Here is a 25804-nt window from a genome sequence, read left to right as displayed (position 1 = left end):
CTATGTTACATGTATCTTCAGCAGCCAACTAAAACTGAAGATCAGTTGATTAACTCATAGTCACATTAACAAAGATAATAATAATAATAATAATGATAATAATAATAATAATAATAATAATAATAATAATTTGAGTGATTCAATAAGAACCACTCAGAACAATTACAAACATCATAAGGTAAGAAGACAAAAAAGATAAAATTTGAAACTGTTCTTTAATGTTTCTGCTTGAACCCAGTATGTCACAATCAATACTTTGTCAACAGTTAAAAGACAAATACCTCTGTAGCCTGTTGCCGTTTACAAAGATGTAAATAAGCCAGTGCCGCATGTCACAGATCTTATGAATGTGTAACTAACTGCATAAACAAAAGTGTAGTGCTTCATCTTACACTTCTATCGATTGTGTGCTAAGCTAAGCAGCAGGGACCCGCTCATTCAATGAAAGCAATGAATGTGATTAAACTCTACATTGCTAAAACTGGGCTTCGGATATTTTTAACTTTTTAAGACGTATTGAGTTAACAATAGCGAGAAGCTGTAACCATGTATTCCTGTGCGATTCAATATCATGATGCATTTCAGCATCAGGGCTTATTTTTAAAATGTTTATTGTGTTTAAATAACTAGTGTGTTTGTTTTTTTTCCCCCAAACTAGAAAAACACCCTTTCAGTGAACAAACATACAACCATCGTTATTATTCAAGAAGGCACTCTGAAAGTGTTTGAATGTAACAAAATAATTCCATAAATCCTGTTGTGCTTCTGTTCGTTATTTAGGTCTCAAAGGTGCAGTTTTGAAAGAAGTACATGTTATAGTAAACCTGCATTTCTGTTTTAAAACACCTGGTACTACACTGGAGTAAAGAAATCTCTGTTTGCCGGCCCTGCTTACACCGTGTTGCACTTTCTCTGCCATTTCACCTGAAGGGTGAAATTGTTCCCACCCATTCAATGGCTTCTTCTCCCATTAACAGACATGTGTTCAGTCAGTTTTGTTAGCTACACTTTTATGTTGTTTGTATCTCAGTTTTGTAACATTGGCTGGAAGTTTCTTGTGGTACTGTCATGGAATTTTGCAGTGATATACGTCTCCTTTTTCACATGCTGGTATGCAAATGAGGAGGGGTTAGGAATGAAAATCAGGTTATCATGGAACAAATCTGTCACTTAGAAAACCTTTAATTAAATAGTGCGACGATATCACTTAATGTCCTCTGGATTCTTTTTTTATTATCTCTTTATTGCCTCATGATATGTGCGATTAATCCTCATGTATTTTGTGTCAGCACTCCTGGGTCCTGGGTGTTTCATATGTTTAATAAGTCACTTGAATATTTTGCCTTTCTGACTATGTTTGAGCATATTTAAAAAGGTTACCTTGAATTCCTGCTGAAAATAACCTTTTGTGTCTTCTGAATCCTACTGAAATACAGGATATGTAAACAACTTTGAATGTTAAGAATTTGTTTTGGATTGTTTTGCATACAATTACTTTAATCCTCACTGGATTATTATAAAGCTTTCGGTTTTTTAAGCTTTTGATCCCCCTGGCACAGAAGTATGAGATTTTTTAATATATATATATTTTTTATTATATTTGTGAAGATGCTTTCTGCTTCAGGTTTATGTATTGGAAACCGTACTGGGAGAAACTGGTTATAATAACAGAAGGAACCGATGTGCAAGGCCTTCTGCTAATGTTTTTTTTTTTTTACCCTGTTTCCTGTCTTGCAGGTGCTTGAGAGGTTATTCCAGAAGGGTTTCAATGCGGTTGCCTCGTGCGGCGGTGGTGTGGATTCCTCGCAGTTCAGTGAATACGTGCTCTGTCGCGAAGACAGGAAGTCACAACCTACAGCCAACACCATCAGAATAAAACAGGAGCCCCTGGACTGAAGAGCCACTGAAGAAAGTGCAAAACACTACAGGCAGGCAACAGTGTTAACAAAGACTTTTTTTTTTTTTGTTGCCGGCTATTAAACAGAATAAAAAAAAAAATTAAAAAAAGCCACGAACTGTACTGCTCAGCAGCACACACTGCATTAAGGGAATGTAATTTAAAAAGTTGCAGTGTTGGAACAAAGTACCATACTGTACTGGGACAATGTTGGACTAAAAAAATAATAATAATAATAATTAAAAAAACAAACAAGACAAAAGGACACTGAAGACAAAAACATCAGTTCATCTTTTCAAAATGGTGACCTGCTTCTATGGCAATGCACACAATAGCCCAACAGCAAGAAGAAATCTCAGCTGATGGAACCTCTCCCCTAGTCGCTCGTTTTGTATGATCCTGAGTGTCGGTCCAATTTGTGTTTTCTTTTTATCAGTTATGTTCTGCCTCCAGGATGTCCGAGGAACTTTAATCCCCCCCCCCCCCCCCCCCATGAAGTCAAGTGACTTTTGAACCGTCCTGTGCTGTAAAAAAAAAAAAAAGACATATGCATTTAAATTCTTGATTTTTGGGAGTTTAAATAATAATATTTTTGTTATTTTTTTGCTCATCTTGTTCTGACTTTCCATATGAAGGATTTCCCAAGGTTGTTCTCATTTTGTCTGAAAGGCAAAAGCATCTGTTTAGCGACAGGTGTGGAATTATTTAACCTGTACTGCAAAGCCAATCTGACTGCAGAGATGCATTTACACAGTTCTGAAAGTATAATACAATCAAGGCTGTAGCAGTACAGCTGTATGGTGTTATAAAATCCATTGTTACATAAATATCACATCAAAAACTGTAAGAAACAAGTACAAATCGACTAATGCCTTCATCAATTTTTATTATGAAAGTATTAGCCAAAATGTCAGTCTGCTTGAGTCCAATGTTACGTTATAACCTAGGGCTATTGATTTTTGGTTTTGACTGATAAACGATAAAAACAACCAATAGAAAAAAATGTAATCAGTGTATCCCCAATAAACACCGTGAAAACACTGGAAATGGTTACTCAATTCACGTTGACTTCACCCCTTTTCCATTTAAAGAAAAAGAAAACCTAAAAAAACAAAAACAAAACTACCATTCCCAGTTCAGTTGGGCAATGTCCCTCCTTCCTGCTTTGAAGACAGCGAAGGAAAGAAGGTACAAATTAAGTGTGCAAGTACTGTCGGGTTACTATACATATTGTGACAGAAAAACAAAACGCCTAAGCATTTTGGGAACTAACCGAAAACAATAGTTTTATATAGTATATAAAAAGCCAAAGCTCTGAAAAAAACAATATACATAAAACTAGAAAATAGCTTAAAAATAAGCACTGAAAAATGATATTAATAAAAAACGAAAAACAGAAACCTTAGTTATAACACAGTTCAGGCATTTGTCTTCTGAGTTTCTTATAGTTTTTTTTTTTTTAATTTTTTTTTTTTTTTTTTAAATTTAGTCGTCGCCAATTATTTTTACCCCGGTTTTCACCCCAATTTAGCATGCCCAATTATTATCTGTATCCCCGGCTCACCGCTCGCAACCCCCCCCCCCGCCGACTCAGGAAACGGAGGCTGAAACACGCGTCCTCCGAAACGTGCTCCTTCCAAGCCGTCATTTTTCGCACTGCAGATCCACAGCAATGCTACCAGACCTATAGTGCCGGAGGACAACACAGATCTGGCAGCTCCACTGCAGAACCACAGGCGCCCTATCGGCCACAGGGGTCGCTGATGCGCGGTGAGCCGTGGATTCCCCTGCCGACCTAAGCCCTCCCTACCCGGGCAGCGCTCAGCCAATTGTGCGCCGCCCCCTAGGAACTCTCGGTCACGGTCAGCTGTGACATAGCCTGGATTCGAACCAGCGATCTCCAGGCTATAGGGCACATCCTGCGAGGAGCGCCTTTACTGGATGCGCCACTCGGGAGCCCGTTTCTTATAGTTTTACACTCAACTGGATTAGTAGGTAAATCATTTATTAAATGGCCAATTGTTTTAGATTTCATGAAAAAATTACCTGGAAATGTACCTTTATTAAAAAAAAAAAAATACATGTAAAATAAATAGTAGTAATAGGGAGACAGAACTTGCTTCTATGCTTTAGCCGGCCATGTTTTAGGTTAAAAACCGTCCATTAGCTTTTGTAAAATCTGGAAGAGCCTTTGATGATCTAGTATTTAAAGATGCACTGAAAGCAGGATGCAAGCAGCCTGTGAATCGCACTGGTATGAAGAGTTTCCCTCCCCGTGTTACTGAATGTAGACGATTGTGTTCAGTGATGCGTTTCTCAGGAGGCCTGGGGTTTGAAAGGAGATCTAGTTTCCCCAGTATCCGAGTCTTATTTTTATTATTGTAAAGATGTTATTATTGTAAAGGATGTTGCATATCATTCACTTGAATGAGTTTGTTTTAAAAAGTAAAATGAATCAGGCACCGTTGAGTAATTTGGGTGCCAAAAAGAAGCAACAATAATCCTTAACAATAAATTATAAAAGAAAATGTTTCTAATGAAAACTGTTTTGTTTTTTTCCGTAACTGACAAAATATAAAACAATGTCTATGAAAAGTAGCTTTTAGGCCATTTGAAATAATATCCTAGTACCCATAGGCATACGCTTTGACTTTTAATATTTATTCATATCTGGCCAACCAAGATATTGTACATAGAAGTTTTGAGATCTTACATGTTAGTTTTGCATTTAAAGTAAGATGATAGAAGGTTGTTTTTTTAAAACAGTATTTTATTTTAAACAGCTTTACATATAGGTGACTTTTTTATGATTTCTACTTTTAGATTCACATCTTTGCATTAAAAAAATGGCCCCAAAAGCTTGTCACTTACTCCCAGTTTGAGTATAAACTATCAGCAATTTCTTGTTTCGAGTCCAGTGATATATAAGTGAGAACAAAGGAAAATAAAAATGTAAATCTGAGAAACATGAAAACAGTTTTGATTTAAAATAATTGGTTGATTCAACTCAAGGGGGTTCTCCAGTAATGTAAAATTCTCTAATAAAATCCAGTTGTGGCTTATCAGGGCATAGGCTGATCAATTCAACCTACCCCCCCCCCCCCCAAAAAACAAAAACAAACAAAAAAATTATATATAATTGTAATAAAATTATTAGTATCAAATGACCATTTTGTCTATGACACAGAGAAAGACTTAAAATGCATTTCATATTTTTAAACCTCTATATCTCTGAATGTGGCTGTTCTCTTCCTGAAAGCCAATTTTGAGTAAACTACAAAAAAAGTGGCCAGTTTTAGCCTTTAGAAGTTCAGTCGCAAGTTCAGAAGCGCCCTCCCTTCACATGCAGTTTTTACATTTTGTTTTGTAAAATACCTGTAGAGTTGCATAATTGTAAAAAATGTTTTATCAGCTGTCAAGTATATGTGTATTCATGCATTTCCTTAGCCTACAGGACTTAATGAAGGCCGTATTTCTGCTAATCAGTGTACATCAAAATGATCAAAATACAGCTCCCAGGATGCGTGCAACTATTTAGTCTGAAGACTAGTGACTTGTATAGTTATTTATATATTGAAATGTAAAAGGACTCTAGGTTAAAGTATACTCTTCATATAAATAAAAGGAAAATGAGGACAAAACTATTTAAAAGCCAAGAGTCTCTAGTTCTATATACAGTTTCCTGTAAATGTTACCAGCAATTAAAATTTGCAAGCAATATGTGTACATATTGTTTTTTTTTGTTTTGTTTGTTTTTTTTAATATAAAAAAGATATACTTCTGTGGACAGTTTCCACTGGAAATGTATTTTATTTAAAAACAGGTTTAGTATTAAAGTGCATGTTCATTTAAAGTATAGTGTTTGGTTTTATTTGCATGTTTTAGTTAATAAAGCAACGGAATGGCGCTGGTTTAAAAAAAAAAAAAACACACCACCGCACTCCCTTTTTGAAGTTTTTTTTGATGGATGACCAATAATGAAACAAAACAAGCCAGAGGATTTGTGGGAGTGAAGCGGTCATGTTTTAGTTTGATGTTGTCTGTTGGAGGTGTTCCTGGTAGTGCCACCTCCCCCGCACCACACAGGCACGCAGCCCTAGGGTGGAGCAGCAAGCCCAGAGCACAACACAATAGGCCATGTCTGACCTTCACAAAGTAATTTAAAAGAAACTTTTATGAAACGCTTACACAGAAGATATTAGTATTGGAATAAACAGCGAGTATTTCAAAGGGTAAAGAAGTTTTAATTGGTCATGTTTGGTACAGAGAATGCTCCCTACCACCATGCTTTTAGTGACAGTTTTTTTTTTTTTGTATAATAAACCTGTATTTATTTACATGGCATATTGTGTCAAAACCATGAATAGTAATGATATAATAAAACAATCCTTCCTTCAGCAGTTGAATTTTAAAGGATCACAATTGGATATATCCTGAAATTCGTGATCTCATATTATTCTTTGGGATGAATTAATTGGTTCACTGCAGGTCTACGTGAGCACAATTCCACCAATAGAAGTTGAAATCCTCACTATACTCATCATTAGAAATTGGAATATATATAATACATATATACACATACTTCTTATATATTGCTCCTTTGAAACATGCTGGAAAGTCACCAACATGTAACAAAATTCTCACATTAAGCCATTCACAAAATCCTGTATTTGGTGAATCCAAACATAACTGTGCCTCTACAGAAATCTACTTAGTAACCCTACCTTAACCCTAACTCCAGATCCAATGGTTTGTACTGAATTAAACAATTTGGCATTTTACACACTGTCAGCTAATCAGTAAATAAAACCTCCTCATATGTCCTGGGTCAATTAAGTTAATTTATCCTTATAGTGCTTAATAATACTTAATACATAAGATGTCAGTTTGATTGTCTAGTTTGTTTAGGAAAAATGCTGAATTACCCCAAAATGCATGTATTAGCCAAAGCTTTAGATTTCCTGAAATTCACCGAAATAAAACTACCATTCTGTAAATGTTGTGTGTTTTATTTACATGGAAAATACTAAACATGGCGCAGTAAAAAAATGATCAACCTGCCATTTTCTTGTGCCCTAATTTGTTGATTGAAAAATAACTTTGGCCTGGCTTCCATAATAAACTAAATATAATTCACAAAGAAAATGGACGGATGGAATAAGTTTAGTTTATCAGACTGTTAGAACAAGAACAAAGATTTACGAACGCCACAACTCATTAAAACTAGTCCTTTCTCTGGCTTTAAAAGACAGAAAACAAAGTTTAAAACCTAGGTTTGACAGGAAGGACTATCCCTTCACATATCATCATCAAATTCTGTCCCATGAGAGCAACGTAAATGGACAGCCAACTTACCCCTCTATTGTGTTTGATTCATTTGCATGGAATCACCTTCTCCTTCGCCCCTGTAGCTCCCCTTAGTGCTCTCCGATATGGGGGGGGGGTTACTGCCTCATCCAGCAGGCCTCAAACCAAGCGGGTCTAAGGCGATTGTGCAGCTGTGTACGTTGCATAATCATCAATAATGATTACTATTCAGATGTCTATATTGTCCTGTTCTAATGAAAACTACTCTAGATTCTCACACAGGCTGTAGTATTAGCTTTTATAACCTTGGTATACATTGGGCAGGTCCACGGAGAGAGATTACTTGGTGTCTGTGAAACCAGCATAGTGCTGTTTTAAATTTCAGCAGTATCCATATGAAACGCTCTTAAGATCAACTACATAGATCTACATGACTAACAAACAGGTAATTCACTAACTCACATAGATGAAGTGTGAAATCCTTCTGCAAATGATATGAATGGATGTGCCTTAATATAAACACCATCTAATGGACAGAAGTGAAGAACCACATGGGGGGTGGTGATTCAACACATCTGTCTAACTTTAGTATAACGGTAACAGTATATTTACAATATTCTAAATGCACTGCATGATATCAAGAAGCTTCAAGGTCTTAATGAATACAGGTTTAGTTTAGTAAACAGTTTCTTTATTCCTTTACAAAATAGGTACAAATACAGAAGTATGCTTTTCACACACACGGGAAAATTTCATAATATGTACAGAGTTTACCAAAAATAACGTAATTCTAATAAACACATGGTCTTTGTAAACAATATGTACAAATTATTGATACATTAAAACATGATTTCCATCCATTTAATTCAGTAATTCCTTCCCAATAATCTTTTGGCTAAAAAGCAGAAGTAGTAGAAATGCCCCTCTGCTTATGTATCAGAAACAATACAAATAATTATTAAAAGAATTGTTTTAAACCATTGGATACAATTATTCTATTTGTGCTTTTTTTTGTTTGTTTGTTTTTTGCTATGAGACTTTGCCGAGATAAAACTGTTGCCTCAAAAAGTGGCAAGCATAAAAGTTGTATAAAAGGAAAATATAAATAATTATAAAACAAGTTTCCCTTCAACAGTTACAGACAATACTGCTTTATGCTTAAAACAAGACAGGTGATTCGAGTAACACAGCGATTTTTTAATTTTTTTTTTATTTTATTTTTTTAATATAACACATTTAAAACTGAAGTATGATGCTTTAAAAACCCTTCGATACATTTTTCTTTCGAAAAAATCACCTGGAACAGCCAGCCGTTAAACAAATAAAATTACAAAACGGGACATTTAAGAACAGACAGCAGCTGCACAGAAGCAAGAAGCTCCAAAAAGCCATGCAAAAGGGTGCAACGAAAACTGACTTATTCAGTGGATAAAAAATTGATACGAACATTAGAAAAATTATTTTAAAATGTATTATTGAGGATTTGTGTTGCTTTTTGCTCCCACATTATGCAACAGTGCCTGATCATATGATTTAGTAAATTATTTTACTTTTTAAAGCAAACGCATTCAAGTAAAATTCAGTGGATCTAAAAAAAAAGCCCACTAAAATCCAGTCCGGGGCACAAACAGGCTATGATATAGTATGTTACAGCTGTTCTCTAAGTAAATGTATTGTTTGGGTTCAAAAGGGTAAAATCATGTGCACACCAAACGAGAACCTTTTGCACCCTTTTTCGAGCTACAAGTGTTGAGAATTACAGAATCTAAAAATTGTAAAAGCATTGGTTACAACAGACATAGCAATAAAGCCTAAATCAAAGGCACATTGCAAGAAAAAAAACAAAAAAACAGGAGACCCTAAAAAAAAGCATGGAAGAACAAGAAAGCATTTTGCTCTATTTCAGCAGAGCCCTGTAGAGCAGGAGAGAGTGGCTTGTTTCTCGTTCCTCTTCCATATAGAAGATAAAGTCCCTGAGGTTTACTCGAGTGATCCTCTGCCTTGAGTACTGTCGGGATGAAGATGCAGCTGACCCAGACGGAGACCCACTTGAACTGCCTGAAACCTGTGAGCAAGGAGAGACATTTTAAAAGGCAGGACAACTTGAGAGAGGTGCCACGATTTATTGAACATCCAAGTTCCCAAAAAAAAGTGTGTGCTCAGATATTCCTTCAAACTGTATTCTTTCATATTGAACTGGCTGGAAAACAAAAAGTATAATTCACCACATTCCAGCACATACATAATGAACACAGTATCCCATCAAATTACAGAAAGGACAAACATTCACCTGTACATAGTAGAATGAAGTTATTTATTTCAGATCTAATTTCTGAACAGGTTGATATGTTTTTGATACAGTGGTTTATCAATTCCTCTTAAGAACAAATACATACATGGACATTTTTTCCAACAAATACATTTTAAGCAGTGTATTTTAATATTTGATTATTTTTCCAAGCACCAGTACCACAGAGTAGAAAGAACCTGGGTTTAACTTTTCATACATGACGGTCCCTCCTAATGCACAGTGCCCCCTAGTCTATCACAATACCTGGACATTGATTTTGGGACACAACCCTCCGGCCGCAATGATTTGGAGGTCACCGTAGGAATAAAATGCATATAAGGCCATTCAACTTTAACTTTTTTTTTTTTTTTTTTAAATAAAACCATACTGGTTTTAAACTGAGCAGACAAGATTTTTTTTTTCCTTTTTAATTTGAAACATTTGTTGCCAATGGAGTATAGAGGCAGGGGAGATTTAGCTATATAAAGATCAGAGAATGATTTACAAATTTAAATTGATTCCACCAGTTTTCAGTTCAAACCTCAACAGAAAAAAAAAGTGTTAAGCATTATAAATTATATGCCACCTACGTTTATATTCAATTACACAGATTGCTGTTAACACATTATGCTAAAAGTTTAAAATATTATATGACAACTGTCGGAAACTACATTTAAAATGGTTCTTATTTACATATTTAAAAAGACAAATGGGATCCATTTAAATTAATTTGCTAGTTTTTGCTTTAGTTTCCGTTTTGAAATTTAAAGTCTGCATCCTATTTATTCTGGTTTTGCATGATGACATACAACAGATACTCAAGGGATAAATTTCAAAGTTGGAAAATTTCTGTACAGCTCACTTGCTGGCAAAATCTGGACAATGAATAGTATTATTTAAAAACCATCAAGGGATTTATTTATTACAGTAAAATATTCCAAGAATAGTTAACTCAAATGCTTTTGAACATCCAGCAGAAAGATAAATCAGAGGGCAGTCACCATTTTAGATGGAATACCCAATCGCTGTTATATACATTAAATATATTCACCTCCTACTGCTTAGTCCTCATAATTGGCACAAAGATTACATGCAATAGAAGACAGATCAAGTCCAATGTGGTTAGAACACAGAGCTAGAAACAACACAAAGTTTGCCAAAGTACCGCATTCTGCCGAGTCAACACCCCGGTTTGAACGATAATTATTATCTTTTAGGCACTGCAAGAGCTTGTATCGCAGGCATTGTTTTGTATTGAACATTTTAATTATATAGTGCTACTCTGGATGCTGTGTTCATTTATTATTTTGCATTTTCGCACTGGACACGCCCATCTCTTACGTACAGAGATTATGTAAAACCATTTATTTTAGTGGACCCCCCCCCCCCCCTTTAAAAATGTGCAAAATCTGCGTTTTTACATATTGCATCAACATAGGTTTTATTATTTTTCCAGTGTAACTATTTCAGATTAACGAAGTTCACACACAATACAGTACACGGTATAAATAACGGTACCGGTAGTAGAAATAGACACAAAACGATTTCTTTTGAAAATCCTCCCCTTCACAACGTGAAAATCAGTGTTGTAGAACATGTACCAATGTCTCTGCGGCTAGCTGTCAACATCAGAACTATTTACAGTTTTGCTGCTTAAAAGTTAGTTTAATTTTTCTTTTAGCACCCAAGTCAAAACAAAATACAGGAGCTTCCACTGAAATTATCATGTTTTAGATGATCCTCACGTAAACAACAGCGTTTGCTGGTCTGCCCTCTGTTCTGACAGCTAAAACCCTGTTTTGCGTTTTATTAAAATGTCCTGCGTAGTTTTTCTCTTGATTGGTTGTTATTCTTGACTGATCATGGATTTAAAACAACTTTTTATTTTTATTTTGTTTTGACCCCCAACTGGTACAAATCAACACGAATAAGGTTATAAAAATAAAAAAAAAGTAATATATTTAAATGACTAAACTGATATAATCAATTTAATGTGTAATAGTTTTTAAAGCATTACTTGCAATGGTACACAGTAATCCACAGCTCCACATGTATTACTGCGTTTTCCCTTTCATAATGTCGATGAATCGATGCATCTGCTTTTTTGGAGAACGATATATCAACAATGAAAAATTAGACATCGCCGCAGCCTTATTGCTTTTGCACTGCACACTGTAGCTTTAAAGTGCAATGTTTGTTTTTTGTGAAAATATTTGAAAAGGACAATAGGGCATATTTGAATTGTATTTCATCAGTCAATAAATATGTTAGCTGCACTTCTTGATTCTTTAGCGATTCTTTTGAATTTTAAGCATGCCTAATTGTAAACATAATCTATCTAGCTAATGTTAATAAATGACTGTAATTTCGCTCCCTTGCCTGTCTACACCCCCCCCCCCACACACACACACATTTTGCTTAACGTCAACAACCATGTGTTGTTTGTTGTGTCTATGGAAACTAAATTGAATATGAGAATAGTCTTGAATAAAATACATGAATGGCTATCAAACAATTCTGAATGCTTCTTGCATTAATTTTAAAAAAATCTGATTTTGTATGGCATTGCACAGCATTATAATCCGCATATCATATGTATGATTGATAAAACACATTCACAGAAAACAAGGCATTGCCATTTTAATTGTGTTGATGCTATCTTTAAAGCTTGCGCATTATGTAATATGGCATACCCCAAAACGCAACTCTGCATATATACAGCACCACAAAAACACTTGCTTTAAACTTACAAGCTGCGCTTAGCATGAGCATGATAACATTTCAAAAGAATAATGTGTTTGTTTTTCTTTTTTCACATTAAAAGCCTAAACTAGATTCAAAGGCTTGCTCTCAACTATCCAGTTCTGGCATGCCTATTTCTGACACACCTACATTAGATCAATTTGCCTCGGGCAGAACTACACACCTTGCCCTTCGGTAAAAGCAGAAGCCAGGCATTTTTTTCAGGTACTTACAGGCACCCAGTACACTGGTATGCTCGCCCCACAAAACAGATACGTGCACAGTTAATCACTAACTAGTTTTGTGATGTGAACAGCTCATTTAGATTAATCAGATTCCAGTAACTAAAATACACAAAATGAACTTGCGCGTCATCACTTAGTCACCACTACCTAAGAGACCGATAGCATTTCGATTACATTAAAACAACACCACCAACCGCAGCATGGTACTACTAGGAAAGCACCCAATACAGAAAAGTCAAAAAATGCAATCAAGTACACAAGTATACACAATATTTCCAACGACAATTTTGAACTTTCACAGCATCTTCATATCCAATCCCGCTTCACTGCTCTACTGACCTATAGCTTCAATACTTCTCTGCACCTTTAAGATATAACTGTGGTTTCCTACACATGAACAGGTCTTCCACTTATCATTGCTAGCAGTGATAACCCATCATCACTTTGTAAATTAAAGTCTTCACCTCTTAGCAGAAGTAATGATCTGAAAGCATATCCAAAGTATGGTACCTAACAACCTAAAATGCAGTTACTTGAATCATTATATGCAGTAAACAAATGTAATTTGGACTAAAAAAAAGTTTTGTATCACTTTAGCCATCTTGCTACTGTTTGGTTTGTTAAAAGTTGAGGATGCTTTAAAAAGACATTTAAAAAGTTGAGGCAATGGAAAGTGCATTGAAGTAAAGGTTTAAAAGGCTTAGGTTACCGCACTTGTAATATTGCAATATACAGCAGGAACCATCTCAGGGTGCCTAGGCTTTTCCTAGAAGCTCACCACGGATGATCATGTTTTGAGTGCAAGAACAATGCACCTAAATATGTAACTAGTACTGCATGTACTAGTCATTCACAGCAACATATACAGTTGTAGTCAAAAGTTTAAATACCCCAATGGAAATGTATAATTTCTAGACATTTCTTGAAAACAAAGGATTTTAGGAAACATCTTTTGTAGCAAAAGTTTTGCTTTTATGGATGAGGGAAAAAAAAAATACAAGAAATAGATGTCTACAATTATTTATTTCAGCATTTTTTTTTTTGCAAAACTCCAAAAATGCCAATTCAAAAGTATTCATACCCTTTGATGCTATAATATTGTCTACAAGGTGCTAGAAATTTCAATATGATAATGCAGAACCTAATTCTATAAAAGTCTAGAAAATGCTGGATTGTAGGGGAACATTCTTAGAGAGTACAAAAGGGATAAGTATAGGATGATTGCTGTCATTAAGTCAGTATGGGGAAAAGTAAAGAGCTATCTGAAGACCTTAAGCAAAACATGATTTATTGGCATAAAGCTGGAGAAGGATACAAGAAGATTTCCAAGCATTTGAGTATCCAAATGTCAACTATTGTTTCTATTATCAATTAGTACAAGACTCATGGTACTGTCACAACGCTCCCTCGGTCTGGAAGAAAGAAGGTTCTTTCACCAAGAACAAGTAGAAGAATTGTGAGGAAGGTTAATAACAATCTGAGATTGACTGCCAAAGAAATTCAAAGTGAATGGGCTGCAAGTAGGACTGGGGTTTCCATTTCAACCATAGGTCGAGTATTGCATGGTGAAGGTCTCAATGGTCACAGGCCAAGGAAAAAGCCACTCTTAGGAAAATGTCACAAGGACAATCGCTTAAAGTTTTCAAAACAGCACTTGAATGATGGATATGAGTTCTGGTCAAAGGTTTTGTGAAGTGATGAAACAAACAAAAAAACAAAAAAACAAGCTATTTGGTCAAGCTGACAGTTGTTACGTTTGGAGAAAGTCTGGTGAGACGTATAAAAGAAAAAACACCATACCTACTGTCAAGCATGGAGGTGGTAATATCCTTCTATGGGGCTGTTTTTCCTCTAATGGCACAGGAAATTTAGTTCCAATACATAGTAAAATGGATTCCATAGCACACCAAAAGATATTGGCCAATCATCTGAAACCCTCCGCTACAAAACCTGGTTTAAAGCACAACTGGACGTTCCAAAGCACACATCAAAATCTACTTCAGAATGGATAAAGAAGAATAAAATCAAGGTTCTGGAATGGCCTAGTCAAAGTCCTGATCTAAATCCGATTGAGGATCTTTGGTACGAGTTGAAGGCTGTGCACAAGAGAAGTCCTCGGAAATTGAATGAACTGGAACGATTTTGTGTTAAAGAATGGTCAAAATCACTAAAGAACCATGCCAAAAGCTCATTGACATATATCCTTATAGTTTAAAAGAGGTTATAATTGCTAAAGGTGCCTCAACTAGCTAGTCATTTAATTTTCCTAGTCAGGGTAGGAATACTTTTGAATTAGCATTTTTGGAGTTTTGAAATAAATAATTGTAGACATCTATTTCGTGTAACTTTTTCCTCATCCACAAAAGCAAAACTTTTGATACAAAAGATTTTTCCTAAAATTGTTTGTTTGAGAAATTTCTAGAAATTATACATTTTCATTGGGGTATGTAAACTTTTGACTACAACTGTAGGTGTGGTAAAACTAAAAAGAACTAGAATTCTCTCAATGTAGAAATGCTTCTTACCGCCCGTTTCAAACTGAATTCAAAGCACAAAATATTTACTATGTCTTCATTAAGTACATGAGTACAGCGGTGTCTGAAACAATTAAATACGCCTTGACGCTCTTTCGACGCTAGTGCGCCTTGGTTTCATATTGGTTTCATACTGTACTTAATGCTATTGTACGCAAATTATTCGCTAGAGTATCGTGTGTCCCACAATGCTGCACTGATCACCTGTTACCACCAGAATCAATCATGGTAGCACAAACAGAGGAGCAACCAGTTCTGAGTCTCACACTTGTAATTCAGAATTTCATGAAGAAAAGTTCTTGGACACCATCATGCTGAGAATAGCCATCACCTATCTTCCAAATAATGATTTGCCATCCGGTATCACTTGAATCCATATCTAACTGGTGTGCTATGTGATGGAGTGGGTACATGTTTTCATTGGTACAATTGCACAATATCGATAACAAAAGTAAACAAATACATAAATTCACACTCACTTCCTGGTTTTGTCATTGGGTACTACGATGCATTGTGGGAGATTGCTTTGAATTAAGCGTGGCACGCTTCAGTTCTCCAAGATGAAATCAATTGGTTCACAGGATATAATGAATTGCGGCTCCAACGCATACTTAATTTCAATTCAGTTTGGCACGCCGCTGGAACATCAGTTTGAAACAGGGTTAGGGATGTGGCAGACTTTATAACCCCAAGACCCTCAACATTATCCCCTCTGAAACTAAACTTTACCAGTTGAAAGCTCTGTGTTGTAATGATAGAGTAGAGACAGCCAGTTAAAAACATTTGACTGAATAGATGCCATTAAAACAAAGCTTTACCACATGTTAACCTATAATCTGTGTTTCAAGCAAAACAACTCAACCACCCCCCTTTACATGTAATACAGTTATCCAATGTTTACATTGCAAAGGCCTGCGACCGGGATATATTTAAAGCCACTTTTTTTCTTTGTAAAAGAGATGTTTTCCAGTTTCTTTCCCGCTCTTTTTCTAGGCTCTATGCTGTATTTCCAAGCATTAATTAAGAACAGAAATGTTTTTACAGAAAGACGCAAGACAAGGACGTTTGAAAGAGTTTACAGATGGCTGTTTGAACTGCTGCTGGCCTATTGACATTGCCAGTGATGTATTTGATGTGGAGTTTGTTAAGCTTTAATAAAATGTAGACAATTATAAATAATATTTTACAGATGTAAACAAGTCCAATAAGGATTATTATTTATTTATTTTTTTTTTTTTTAAAAGTAATTCTAATAGAACTAACCCAACAATCTTATATTATATAAACTGTTAATCATCGATTAGGGGCAGAAGAGAAGGAGCTAATTAAATCTCACAACTGCTTGCAGCTAATTTCATAGACAGAGCATATAGATTAGTGTTGAAATCAGAGCTGTGGACAGATCACAGTTCACCCACCCACCATCTCTGCTAGAGTTATTGTTTGGAAGCAAGTAGCATCAATGAGGAAAAACACACAGGGAAGCAATCAGTTTAGTCTAATACACATAAAAAGAAGCAAGTTTCCTAGGCATTACATCTTAGCTTGGTTAAATGTATATGTGTATATGTGTGTATGTATGTATGTATGTATGTATGTATGTATGTACACACACACACACACATATACATACACACACACACAAAAATAAAAACAGGAGCATTTTTATTCGATGGAAAATGAAAGCATTAAAGTCAAAACAAACAACTCCAATTCGCCACTGAACTACAGAACAACAAATCTTAAATGCAACATTGTAAAGGATCTTAATACGCCAAAAAACAAAACCAACAAAAACAGCGACATTGTTCCATGGCAATGCATAGCAACCGTGCAGAATTTCAGTCAAGGAGAAAGAAGGGAAAAACACCTTATTACTTCTAACTCCTGCAAGCCATTTTGGTCTCCAAAGGTTTTAGACTGCCTGAGGGCTTGTATCTGCAGTGTTTCGGGAAATGACTTGCCTTTGCACGAACACTGCTATGTTCTGCAGCACTGCTGCCCCCAGCATCCCCGCTCAATTTCTTGTTAACCCTTCCCTACCTTTCCAAAACTCACTCACGAACTGAATTCTCATTTCGGAGGCATCAAGCACTGTTCTAACGCAGCTGAACACACATTAAAGTGGAGGTATATGCTTACCAACCATACATTTGAATTCTTATAAATTTACAACACAGACAAAACAATTACAACCTTAAAAGCTATAACTAAAACAAAAAGTCTTTATCAGTTTCAAGACGATCAGCACCTTAAAATGCTACTTAATAGTTAAATGTATATTAAATCGCAAATTAAAAACGGCAAAACTAGTTGACACAACACATAATTCAAACATCTTGCTTTAGGTATGGAATTTTCTAATTAGCAGTATACTGACAAAGCTGCAATTCGATGTCTGGAGTTCCCATGTCCACAGGTTAAAGCCAGGATGAAAGCTAACCCTACAGCTCATTCTTGGGGGTAGGATCACAGAACTAAACTGTATATTCAGTATCCACATAGTTAAACCCCCACCCCTCACCCCCACCACCCTCCCAATGTTACCCAGTTCGTCGCTGCTCGTTCATATTACATAAGCTCTTGTCTTGCTTTTAAACAAAGATTTCTAGATTAAATAACTTTAGATTTTTACTACTATACATCTCATACAATCTGGTCTGGTTTGTGCTGTGTTTTTATTCCAAAGCGGCTGCTTGTGCTGCGAGTGTGTGCATATTGTATTTGTTTGATTTATTAACGGATTGTATTGTTTATATAATGTATATATATATATATATATATATATATATATATATATATATATATATATATATATATATATATATATAGATGTTTTTTAGTTAAGCTGGCTTTCTAATAGATTACCACAATATTTTAACCTGATTTGTCATTTCTATATATTTCTTAAACCCACAAAGATATTCTATCATTTAGATTTATTTGAAAAATAAACTTAAAAAGGGATAAAAGAAGCTTGCTTGTAGATAAGAGGTTAATGAAACTCCTATGCGTACTGCAATCATTGCAATTTAGTGCCATTTCTATTATTACACAATAAACAGACCATGTTGTCTGGAAGCAACATTTTATGAGTATAGCTGATGGGGCCAGAGACTTATTTGCTGCTGAAACTCACAGTGAAAAACATTTCTGAATGTTTTTCTGAACCATAGATATGTGCAAGTACAGTGGAAAAAGGTTATATTTAGGTCACCCCTAATAACTGAACATAATGGCCTTTAAAAATGATAATATAGCTTCTGAGGAGACCAACATGCTACAAAAATGATTAGTAAAAAAAAAAAGATATATTTATCTAAAAAAACAGATTGTTGTGCCATTAAAGAGAAGCGGGTTTCTAGGACTGTTTATGAGACCAGTTCTGAAACAACCACATTAAATATGAAAAACTTTTCACAAATAAAATGAAACCAATTAAAGTGGGAGCAGTGTACCAAGTTCTGGTGCCGAATCCCTTCAAAAAGTAACTAATGAGGCTTTGACAGTGTTTGACAATCTCATTAAGTGTTGTTGAAGTAGTGTGCTTTATGTTTTAAAATTTTAAAGTGCGGGCTAATTGGCTAATTAATCCTGGCCCTCTGCTATAGAACTTTAGCTTGTTTTGCAACTGATGGTGAATTTGTAATAGGATACTGCGATGGAATGACTTGACACCAACTTTGATCTCTTTATGACAATGTGAACAAAGTCTGCAAGGTTTAATACTAAACTCCATTCAAAGACGCGGAGCTTCAAGCTGCGTGGGGAAGCAGTAATATTTCTCAATTCAACAAAACAAGCCAATCAGATTAAAAACTAATATAATAACTAAGGAAGTGCGCGCAAACGTAGGAAAATCCAAGACACTCGCATTTCAATCTAATGATGGAAAGTTGCATGACAATTCCACTCATACTGAGCAAGTCAAACAGAAGCTGGTATTGCCTGGAAATAAATATTAGAACTTGATTTAGATCCAAAGCTCAAATAGTTACATGACTAAATAAAGGGGTGAGACAGAAAGAGCAGAAACTAGAAGAGCAGTTTACATTGCATACTGAAATCTAACTAGGACTGTATCACATATAGACCACAAAGAACTTGGACACTGCTACTGAGTGGACAAAAGCAATGTTCAATAAAATAGTGGAAGGCACACCCTCATACTAAGACAAGAAAGAGGAAAGTTCCAAAAACCTAGGGGGGGTAATATTGTAAAGCATTACCAGGATGTACTGTAAACACAACCCAACTTGGCCCGATTGACCAAGGATAATTATAGATATGGTGCCTTTTGGGAGCTAAGCCCACATTTATGCAATTCTATGGAGACGGTCCAGCCTGCTCCAATGCACATTGCCACGCAGCCAAAGTGGTGCAGCATTGCTTCCAGAAACATGTCTTGAATCTACATTGGCATGCCCAGAGCCCCAATGTCAACTCAATAGAACACCTCTGGGATGAACTGGAGAGCCACATGAGGGCCAGACAATCATAACAACTGACACTGAACTACATAGCGTTGAACAAATATGCTTGGTAATATAACGTACACACAAATGTATTACAAGGAAGGCAATAAGCCTAATCTCATAGGTTAAACCCGGGATGGCTGAAACTGCTATGCAATAGAAGAGATTTCCATCTCTGCATTTACGTACCCATTTAAATAGCCTCCATAGATATCAAATAATTCAAATCGTTTTACAATGGAAGCATCAACTACAAAGATACAGAATAGTTTTCAGGTGTTGAGCTCTTTTCTACAGCATTGAGAATGGACAGCTGCTGTTACCACTCATTACAACCCAAGCACCATTTACCAGTTGTTTAGCAGAACAACTGCGGTATGCATCACTGCAGAATATCAAATACTTTTTTTTTTGTTGTTGTTCTAGAATTAAACTTTCTGTAGCAGCTCCTGGGTTTGATGGGTTTGAAACTGCAGAAGACATTCTAAAATCTTACCAGGTTAACTAGTTTTGATTTCCAAAGACATATTTGGGATTTGATTTATGCTGATCAATTGGCTCAACTCAGTTGCCACTTCATGTTGGGATGCCCTAGCCTGTAGCATTCCTGTACCACAAGCCAGTTTCTCCAGGTTTAAGAGTCATCCCTACTGCAGTTGTGCCATGTTTAAACTCTGTTTAAAATTCATGGTTGTCACAAAAACAATAAAATCACCCACACTTGCCTGGATGTTTTGAGGATGAATTGGGTTCAGTTTATACAGATCCTGGGATTGGAGCATATTCTGTACCGGAATCCAAGCATGGCTTCTAAAGTGAATAACGTTTGAATTTCTCTGGACATTTAGCCTCTGGGTATGCCTCCTTTGCACCTGTGCAACAACCCCATAAGCCAGTTTACATGGCAAGACAGAATTCAAGCTATTTAAAAAAATAAATAAATAAATATAAAAAAAAAAAGCCCAAGTAGTAAAACAAAAATAAAAATGTGAATCTCGCTGCTGCAGAGTCCCAAATCAAACTTTCTTGAATTTATTAAAATAGGTGGACAGGGGCTATGCCAATGAGCAGTAATGCAGCAATTAAGAATGCTTTTAATATAGGTCAACACACTGCGATTCTCCTATATTAAAAGACCACCCAGGAGAGGGCTAACAAGGCTTTTCAAGACCGGTGCTTTTTTTTTTTTGCTTTTTTTAATCCTCTTTGCTTTCCAGGTATTTGTTTGTATATGTATGTACATGCGTCTCTACATGTGTGGGTATATACTCAAACATGCAACACATTCGCAACCCACATACAATTCAATTGTAAATCAAATTAAATCCTTACAATTGCATCTAAGTACACAATAATTACCACTATCCAGAGAAATAGTATTGTTGTTTGATTTCCAATTACCCCTACCCCTGTGACCAAGGGTCAAAGATAATTAATAATTGGTAACAGAGTCTTATATTTAAGCAATTATAGTGTTTATTGCATGGCATGTATTTGTGTTTTAAAAAGAAAAAAGGATACACTGTCTCAGAAATAACTTCTAAAAATCTGAATTAAGAAAAATATGGCAACAGACAGAGATAACAGTATAGGAGTATAGCGGGGTTACAGCTGCATGTTTACTGCATTGCAAAGCAACATAGTAATTTACCCCTCCTCTGGAAAACAATATGGTATTTATTTCACTATTTTTTCAGAAGAAATTAACAAAGAATTTTTAAGTGAGCAACTTCAAGTCAAAGGCGCTTTTTTTTCTAGTAAAAGCTATTCCTAACTTGTTAAAATTGATCAAATGGAAAGCAGTGAATAGAGAAAAAAATTAAGCCGAGTTGAAAAGTGTGACTTGGATTTAATATTTTATAATTGCCAAGGGACATTCTGAGATCAATGAATTTTTGCCCGAGACGAACATCAGAAAGAGATGTACTTCAGTCTTTTAGGGAACATTGGTCTATTTAATTCTTGTGTCTGATGCATGTGAAATATGCCTTCCTTGGCCTTCTTTCTTTCCTAGAGGCATTACTTCAGGCAGACATTACCACTTTTAATGGGACGCCATTTGAGAAGAGGCAAGGAAGCCAATAACCCATCGAAGCTAATGGATCAGCTTGTTTATTCACTTGCACCGTTTTCTGCAGCTAATTTTAGACACACACACACAAAAAAAAAACACACTTAACAAAAAAAAAAAAAAAAAACACACATGCAGCAGTCTCGTCTTAACAGGGATTTCAAAACTCTTAGTTTCTAGAAAATAAAAAAAATTAAAAACTTAAAAACACCCACAAAAAGCAGACAAAAACATATTTTAGTCCCTTTTCTTAGCCTCCAGATATCAAAGACATCCAGCATGATTTAGTAGCCTAAAAGTGTATGCCAGAATGTAACCTTTTGGTGCCGAATCAAAACTGGTTCCTGGTAATGGACCAGCACCAGTGGGGGAATTTTTTTATTTTTGGTGTTGGGCAGGGAGGGGCTATTGGCAAATTAAAATTGCCATTGGCACAGCTGGCTGCAGATCAGTAGTGTGCGCTACTCAACAAGGACCATGCCATTAATACTACCTCCCCTGTCACAGCAGGAATCATGGTGAAGTGGTGGGGAGAAAACAAACATAACATTTACCCTCATTAAAAAATAATATTGCTAAGCTTTATAAAATATCTTTAATAAGGGTTCCACGGGTTATAGGAATTGAATAAAGTATGTTGGATAAGATTATTTTTTAAAAGTATAGCAAGAAATATGTTGGTAGCGGTAACCTTCTTTGTTTACTTTATAGCACTGATTCTGTAAATCTAGGCTGTCTTTTGCTTACCTGACCTCTTAACATCGAACAGGTAGACCAAGAATGGATTTGTGAATGCTGGCTGTGACTAGGAACGTCCATTTGCATCTTGTGTAGATAGACAATTTTGGAATATAAGGCAACCAAAATTCAGAGACACTCAACAATGTGTACTAAACAGTGTCCTAATCAAGTTTCAGCACAACTGGATGATCATTTTTCCAGATGTGTAGTGCTCTTTTTGTAATCGTCAGTTCCAGCTGTTTTAAGTTTATAAACAATTACAATAAAAATGAAAGCATTTAAGGGCCAGGTTTTAACATTAAATACCACACTTACGTATGTTTTGCAAAACCAGATAGCGAGCACATATTTGCCAACCATGCCACTATTCAAAATGTATCTTAAGAATCCAAATAGATACCGTAACATTGACGATGATACTGCAGCACTGAAATAGCAAGAAGAGATTTAAAGAGAAAGATTACTATCTTCCCCCTTGTGGGTATTTTACATTCTTTAAGGCAGTATTCTGCAGCAGTCACTTGTTCTCATACTCTTGGGGTCTGTTGAATTGAAGATCTAAAGACCAGCACTTTTTAGAGCACATTAAGAGGCGACTTTTTTCTATAACAAAACATGCAAGTTGAGTAGTGTGTTTTTTGTCACTCTAAGAATTTAAAATGCAAAAGGGTACTATCTTAATCATTTTATCGATCACCATGTTTGTAACAACTGAATACACCCAATGAAATACCTATAGGGCACAGCTGGTAAACAGCGACAAAGAGTCCTCTTATTAAAGAAGTCCTTCAGAACACTCCTGTGTCTTGCGTCCACTCCTCTACCACTGCTGCACAAACCATCAGCTAGCAATTGAAGCATATTTAGGAAATTAAAACCTTTTTTTATTTTTATTGGCAGTGGTGATACACATTACAGTAAATCATTTTGAATGTTTTCCTTTTTTTTTTTTTTTTTTTCTCTTTTCTTTGGGTCAACCAAATATTTTGGCTCCCAAACAATGTACATATATCTTTCAAGATTTCCAGGGGATACAGATGTCATTCTGTGGTGCTGCTCTGGGTTAGACCTTTAAGTTATCATGCCACTGAATAAACAACCATGATTGACCAAGGATAATAGCTACTGATATTGTGCCTTTTGGGAGCTAACTCCACCTTTTCCAATGCACATTGCCACGCAGCTAAAGTGGTGCAGCATTGCTTCCAGAAACATGTTTTGAATCTACATTGGCATGCCCAGAGCCCCAACGTCAACTCAATAGAACACCTCTGGGATGAACTGGAGAGCCACGTGAGTGCCGGACGACAGTCATAATGAATGCATTTTTTCAAAACTTTTTTCTCCCTTTGATGGGTTTTGGAATATGGCATTTCGACAGCAACGTCTACATTTTATTGCCAGACTAGCACAAGGACCTGCATACCACATATTTAAAACCCTAGTTCTCTTACATAGTGTAAGTAACTTCAAATGGAGACGGCATTTTAATTAAGACCACACAGGAGGCTGTGTGGTCCAGCGGTTAAGGAAACGGGCTTGTAACCAGGAGGTCCCCCGATTCAAATCCAGGCGCAGTCACCGACTCACTGTGTGACCCTGAGCAAGTCACTTAACCTCCTTGTGCTCCGTCTTTCGGGTGAGACGTTGTTGTAAATGACTTTGCAGCTGATGCATAGTTCATACACCTTAGTCTCTCTAAGTCGCCTTGGGTAAAGACGTCTGCTAAATAAACAAATAATAATTATTATTATTTTACCCTTAGCTTTAAAAAGGCAAGGCAGAATATACATGAAAGTATTTGACTTCATTTTTTTTTTTTTATAAATACACAACGCAAATGTTTAAAACCAGTAATAAATTTAACAGAGCAATTAAAATATATATCTTTAAGTGGTAGCTGAATTCGTGCCATGAACAAAAAGCATTTGCAGTGTGCGTGGCTATGCTGGCATCTATATCCAGGCATGGGTTCCTGGCTTGACAATAACAGGCACTTGAACACCAGCACTGATATTTGGACCCCAAATGTCCCTAACTTACACAACTACAGCTAATTTAATTCTTCATAAATTTAAATTAAGAGCAAGATTAACAAGGGAGGTAATTAATTTCTTTAAGATGGGTATCTTTAAAGTGCCTGGAGCTCAACTTTGTTGTCAAAACTGTATATTTAACCATTATTATAGTGCAAACTTCAATTAAGACAGTAATAAAGAATGTTGTATTGAATAAAGGAATATTCATTTTATACTACTGTTGTCTTAACAAAAAATTCTTGTCTCATGTATAGTTCACATGTTTAAAACTCATGAAAAAAAACAGTCAGTTGTTTATGTGTTACACATATAGAAAAAAAGTAAACAAAAAAGTAAGAAAGAAAATAGTGCATCTGTCAAACGTAAGTAAATACGGTGTCCTGAAAACTAGATTACTGCGTGTACTGCAGAACAGCACTTCAAAAGTATCAAATCATACACATGATTCTAAAGCCGTAGCTTTATGTACTGCCGCATCAAACTGCAAAACTAATAATTTGATCATCTTCCCCAAACCAGACTTACAAGAACTTGTACCAGGGAATGCCCGTGCCAAGTTTCCTCACCACCAGTTCTCCAGATATAAAACTCCTCTGCTATATAGCCTTAAGTGAGAGAAGACAAAATGGGAGCCCTTTACTGTAGTTGAAACAAGAAATTAAGTGGAAGCGCAGGGTGGGAGAGGGCAGAGCTCACTATGGACATAATGACCTGAGATCAGGCTCAGCTATACCCGCCATGGATTTGAAGTATGAAAACATTAATGAGAAACCCTCTACCAGCTATTCTAATATAAGCAAAGGGGAGCCGCCCAGGTGGGGAGGGCTTAGGTCGGCCAGGGTGTCCTCGGCTCACCGGCTGGCCGAGCGCCTGCGGGCCTGCCTGTAAGTTGCCCGGAGCTGCCTGGTCCTCCGACGCTGTAGCTGCATGGCAGGCCTGCAGAGTGAAAAGAAGCAGATGGCTGACGGTACACATTTTGGAGGACGCGTGTGTCCGTCTTAGTCTCTCCCAAGTCAGCGCGGGGGTGGCAGCGGTGAGCCAGGTTGAAATATAAACAATTGGGCTTTCCAAATTGGGGAGAAAATGAGAAAAAATAATTCCAAATTATAAAAAAAAAAAAAAAATAGGGGTGGACATTAGTACTAACACCCTCAGGTTAGAGGCAATCAATCAATTAGCGGTCTAAAATGTACAGTTTTTAGTTAATTAAATACTTTCAGATATTTACTATCTGTAGTTCCAATAAAAATCATTTTTATTAAAGAAAAGTCTTGATCATAAGTGCTGCCACCCATTCAGTATGACTTCCTTTGACCATCACAGCTTCTAGTCTACTTGTCATAGCATGTTTTTGCACAAGTCTTGGGATATCTTTTTGCCACTCTTAACATATCAGTTCCAACTGCTCATCACTTGAAGACCACTGTCTTTTCACCACCCAGCAGGGTTCGATTGCATTCCGA

General features: G+C 36.1%; 2 protein-coding genes across 3 annotated transcripts in view; one reads left to right on the top strand and one right to left on the bottom strand.

The window, feature by feature from the left end:
- Window positions 1-6894, top strand: part of LOC117425543 (BTB/POZ domain-containing protein kctd15-like) — a 30496-nt gene extending 23602 nt beyond the window's left edge. The window contains exon 5 of the mRNA XM_034042532.3: window positions 1738-6894. Within this exon, the coding sequence (XP_033898423.1) occupies window positions 1738-1896 (159 nt within the window). The 3' untranslated portion in view covers window positions 1897-6894. The remainder of the gene's footprint in view (window positions 1-1737) is intronic.
- A 979-nt stretch (window positions 6895-7873) lies between these two features.
- LOC117425093 (transcription initiation factor TFIID subunit 4-like) overlaps window positions 7874-25804 on the bottom strand; it is a 72074-nt gene continuing 54143 nt past the window's right edge. For both annotated transcript variants that reach the window (XM_034041761.3, XM_034041762.3), the window contains one exon: window positions 7874-9269. In XM_034041761.3, coding sequence (XP_033897652.3) covers window positions 9102-9269 — 168 coding nt within the window. In that variant the 3' untranslated portion in view covers window positions 7874-9101. The remainder of the gene's footprint in view (window positions 9270-25804) is intronic.

This window comes from Acipenser ruthenus, chromosome 20 (genome assembly GCF_902713425.1).
Source record: "Acipenser ruthenus chromosome 20, fAciRut3.2 maternal haplotype, whole genome shotgun sequence".
In the NCBI taxonomy this organism is placed as follows: domain Eukaryota; kingdom Metazoa; phylum Chordata; class Actinopteri; order Acipenseriformes; family Acipenseridae; genus Acipenser; species Acipenser ruthenus.
The sequence above is the reverse complement of the archived record's forward strand: the minus strand, read 5'-3'. Positions and strand labels throughout refer to the sequence as shown.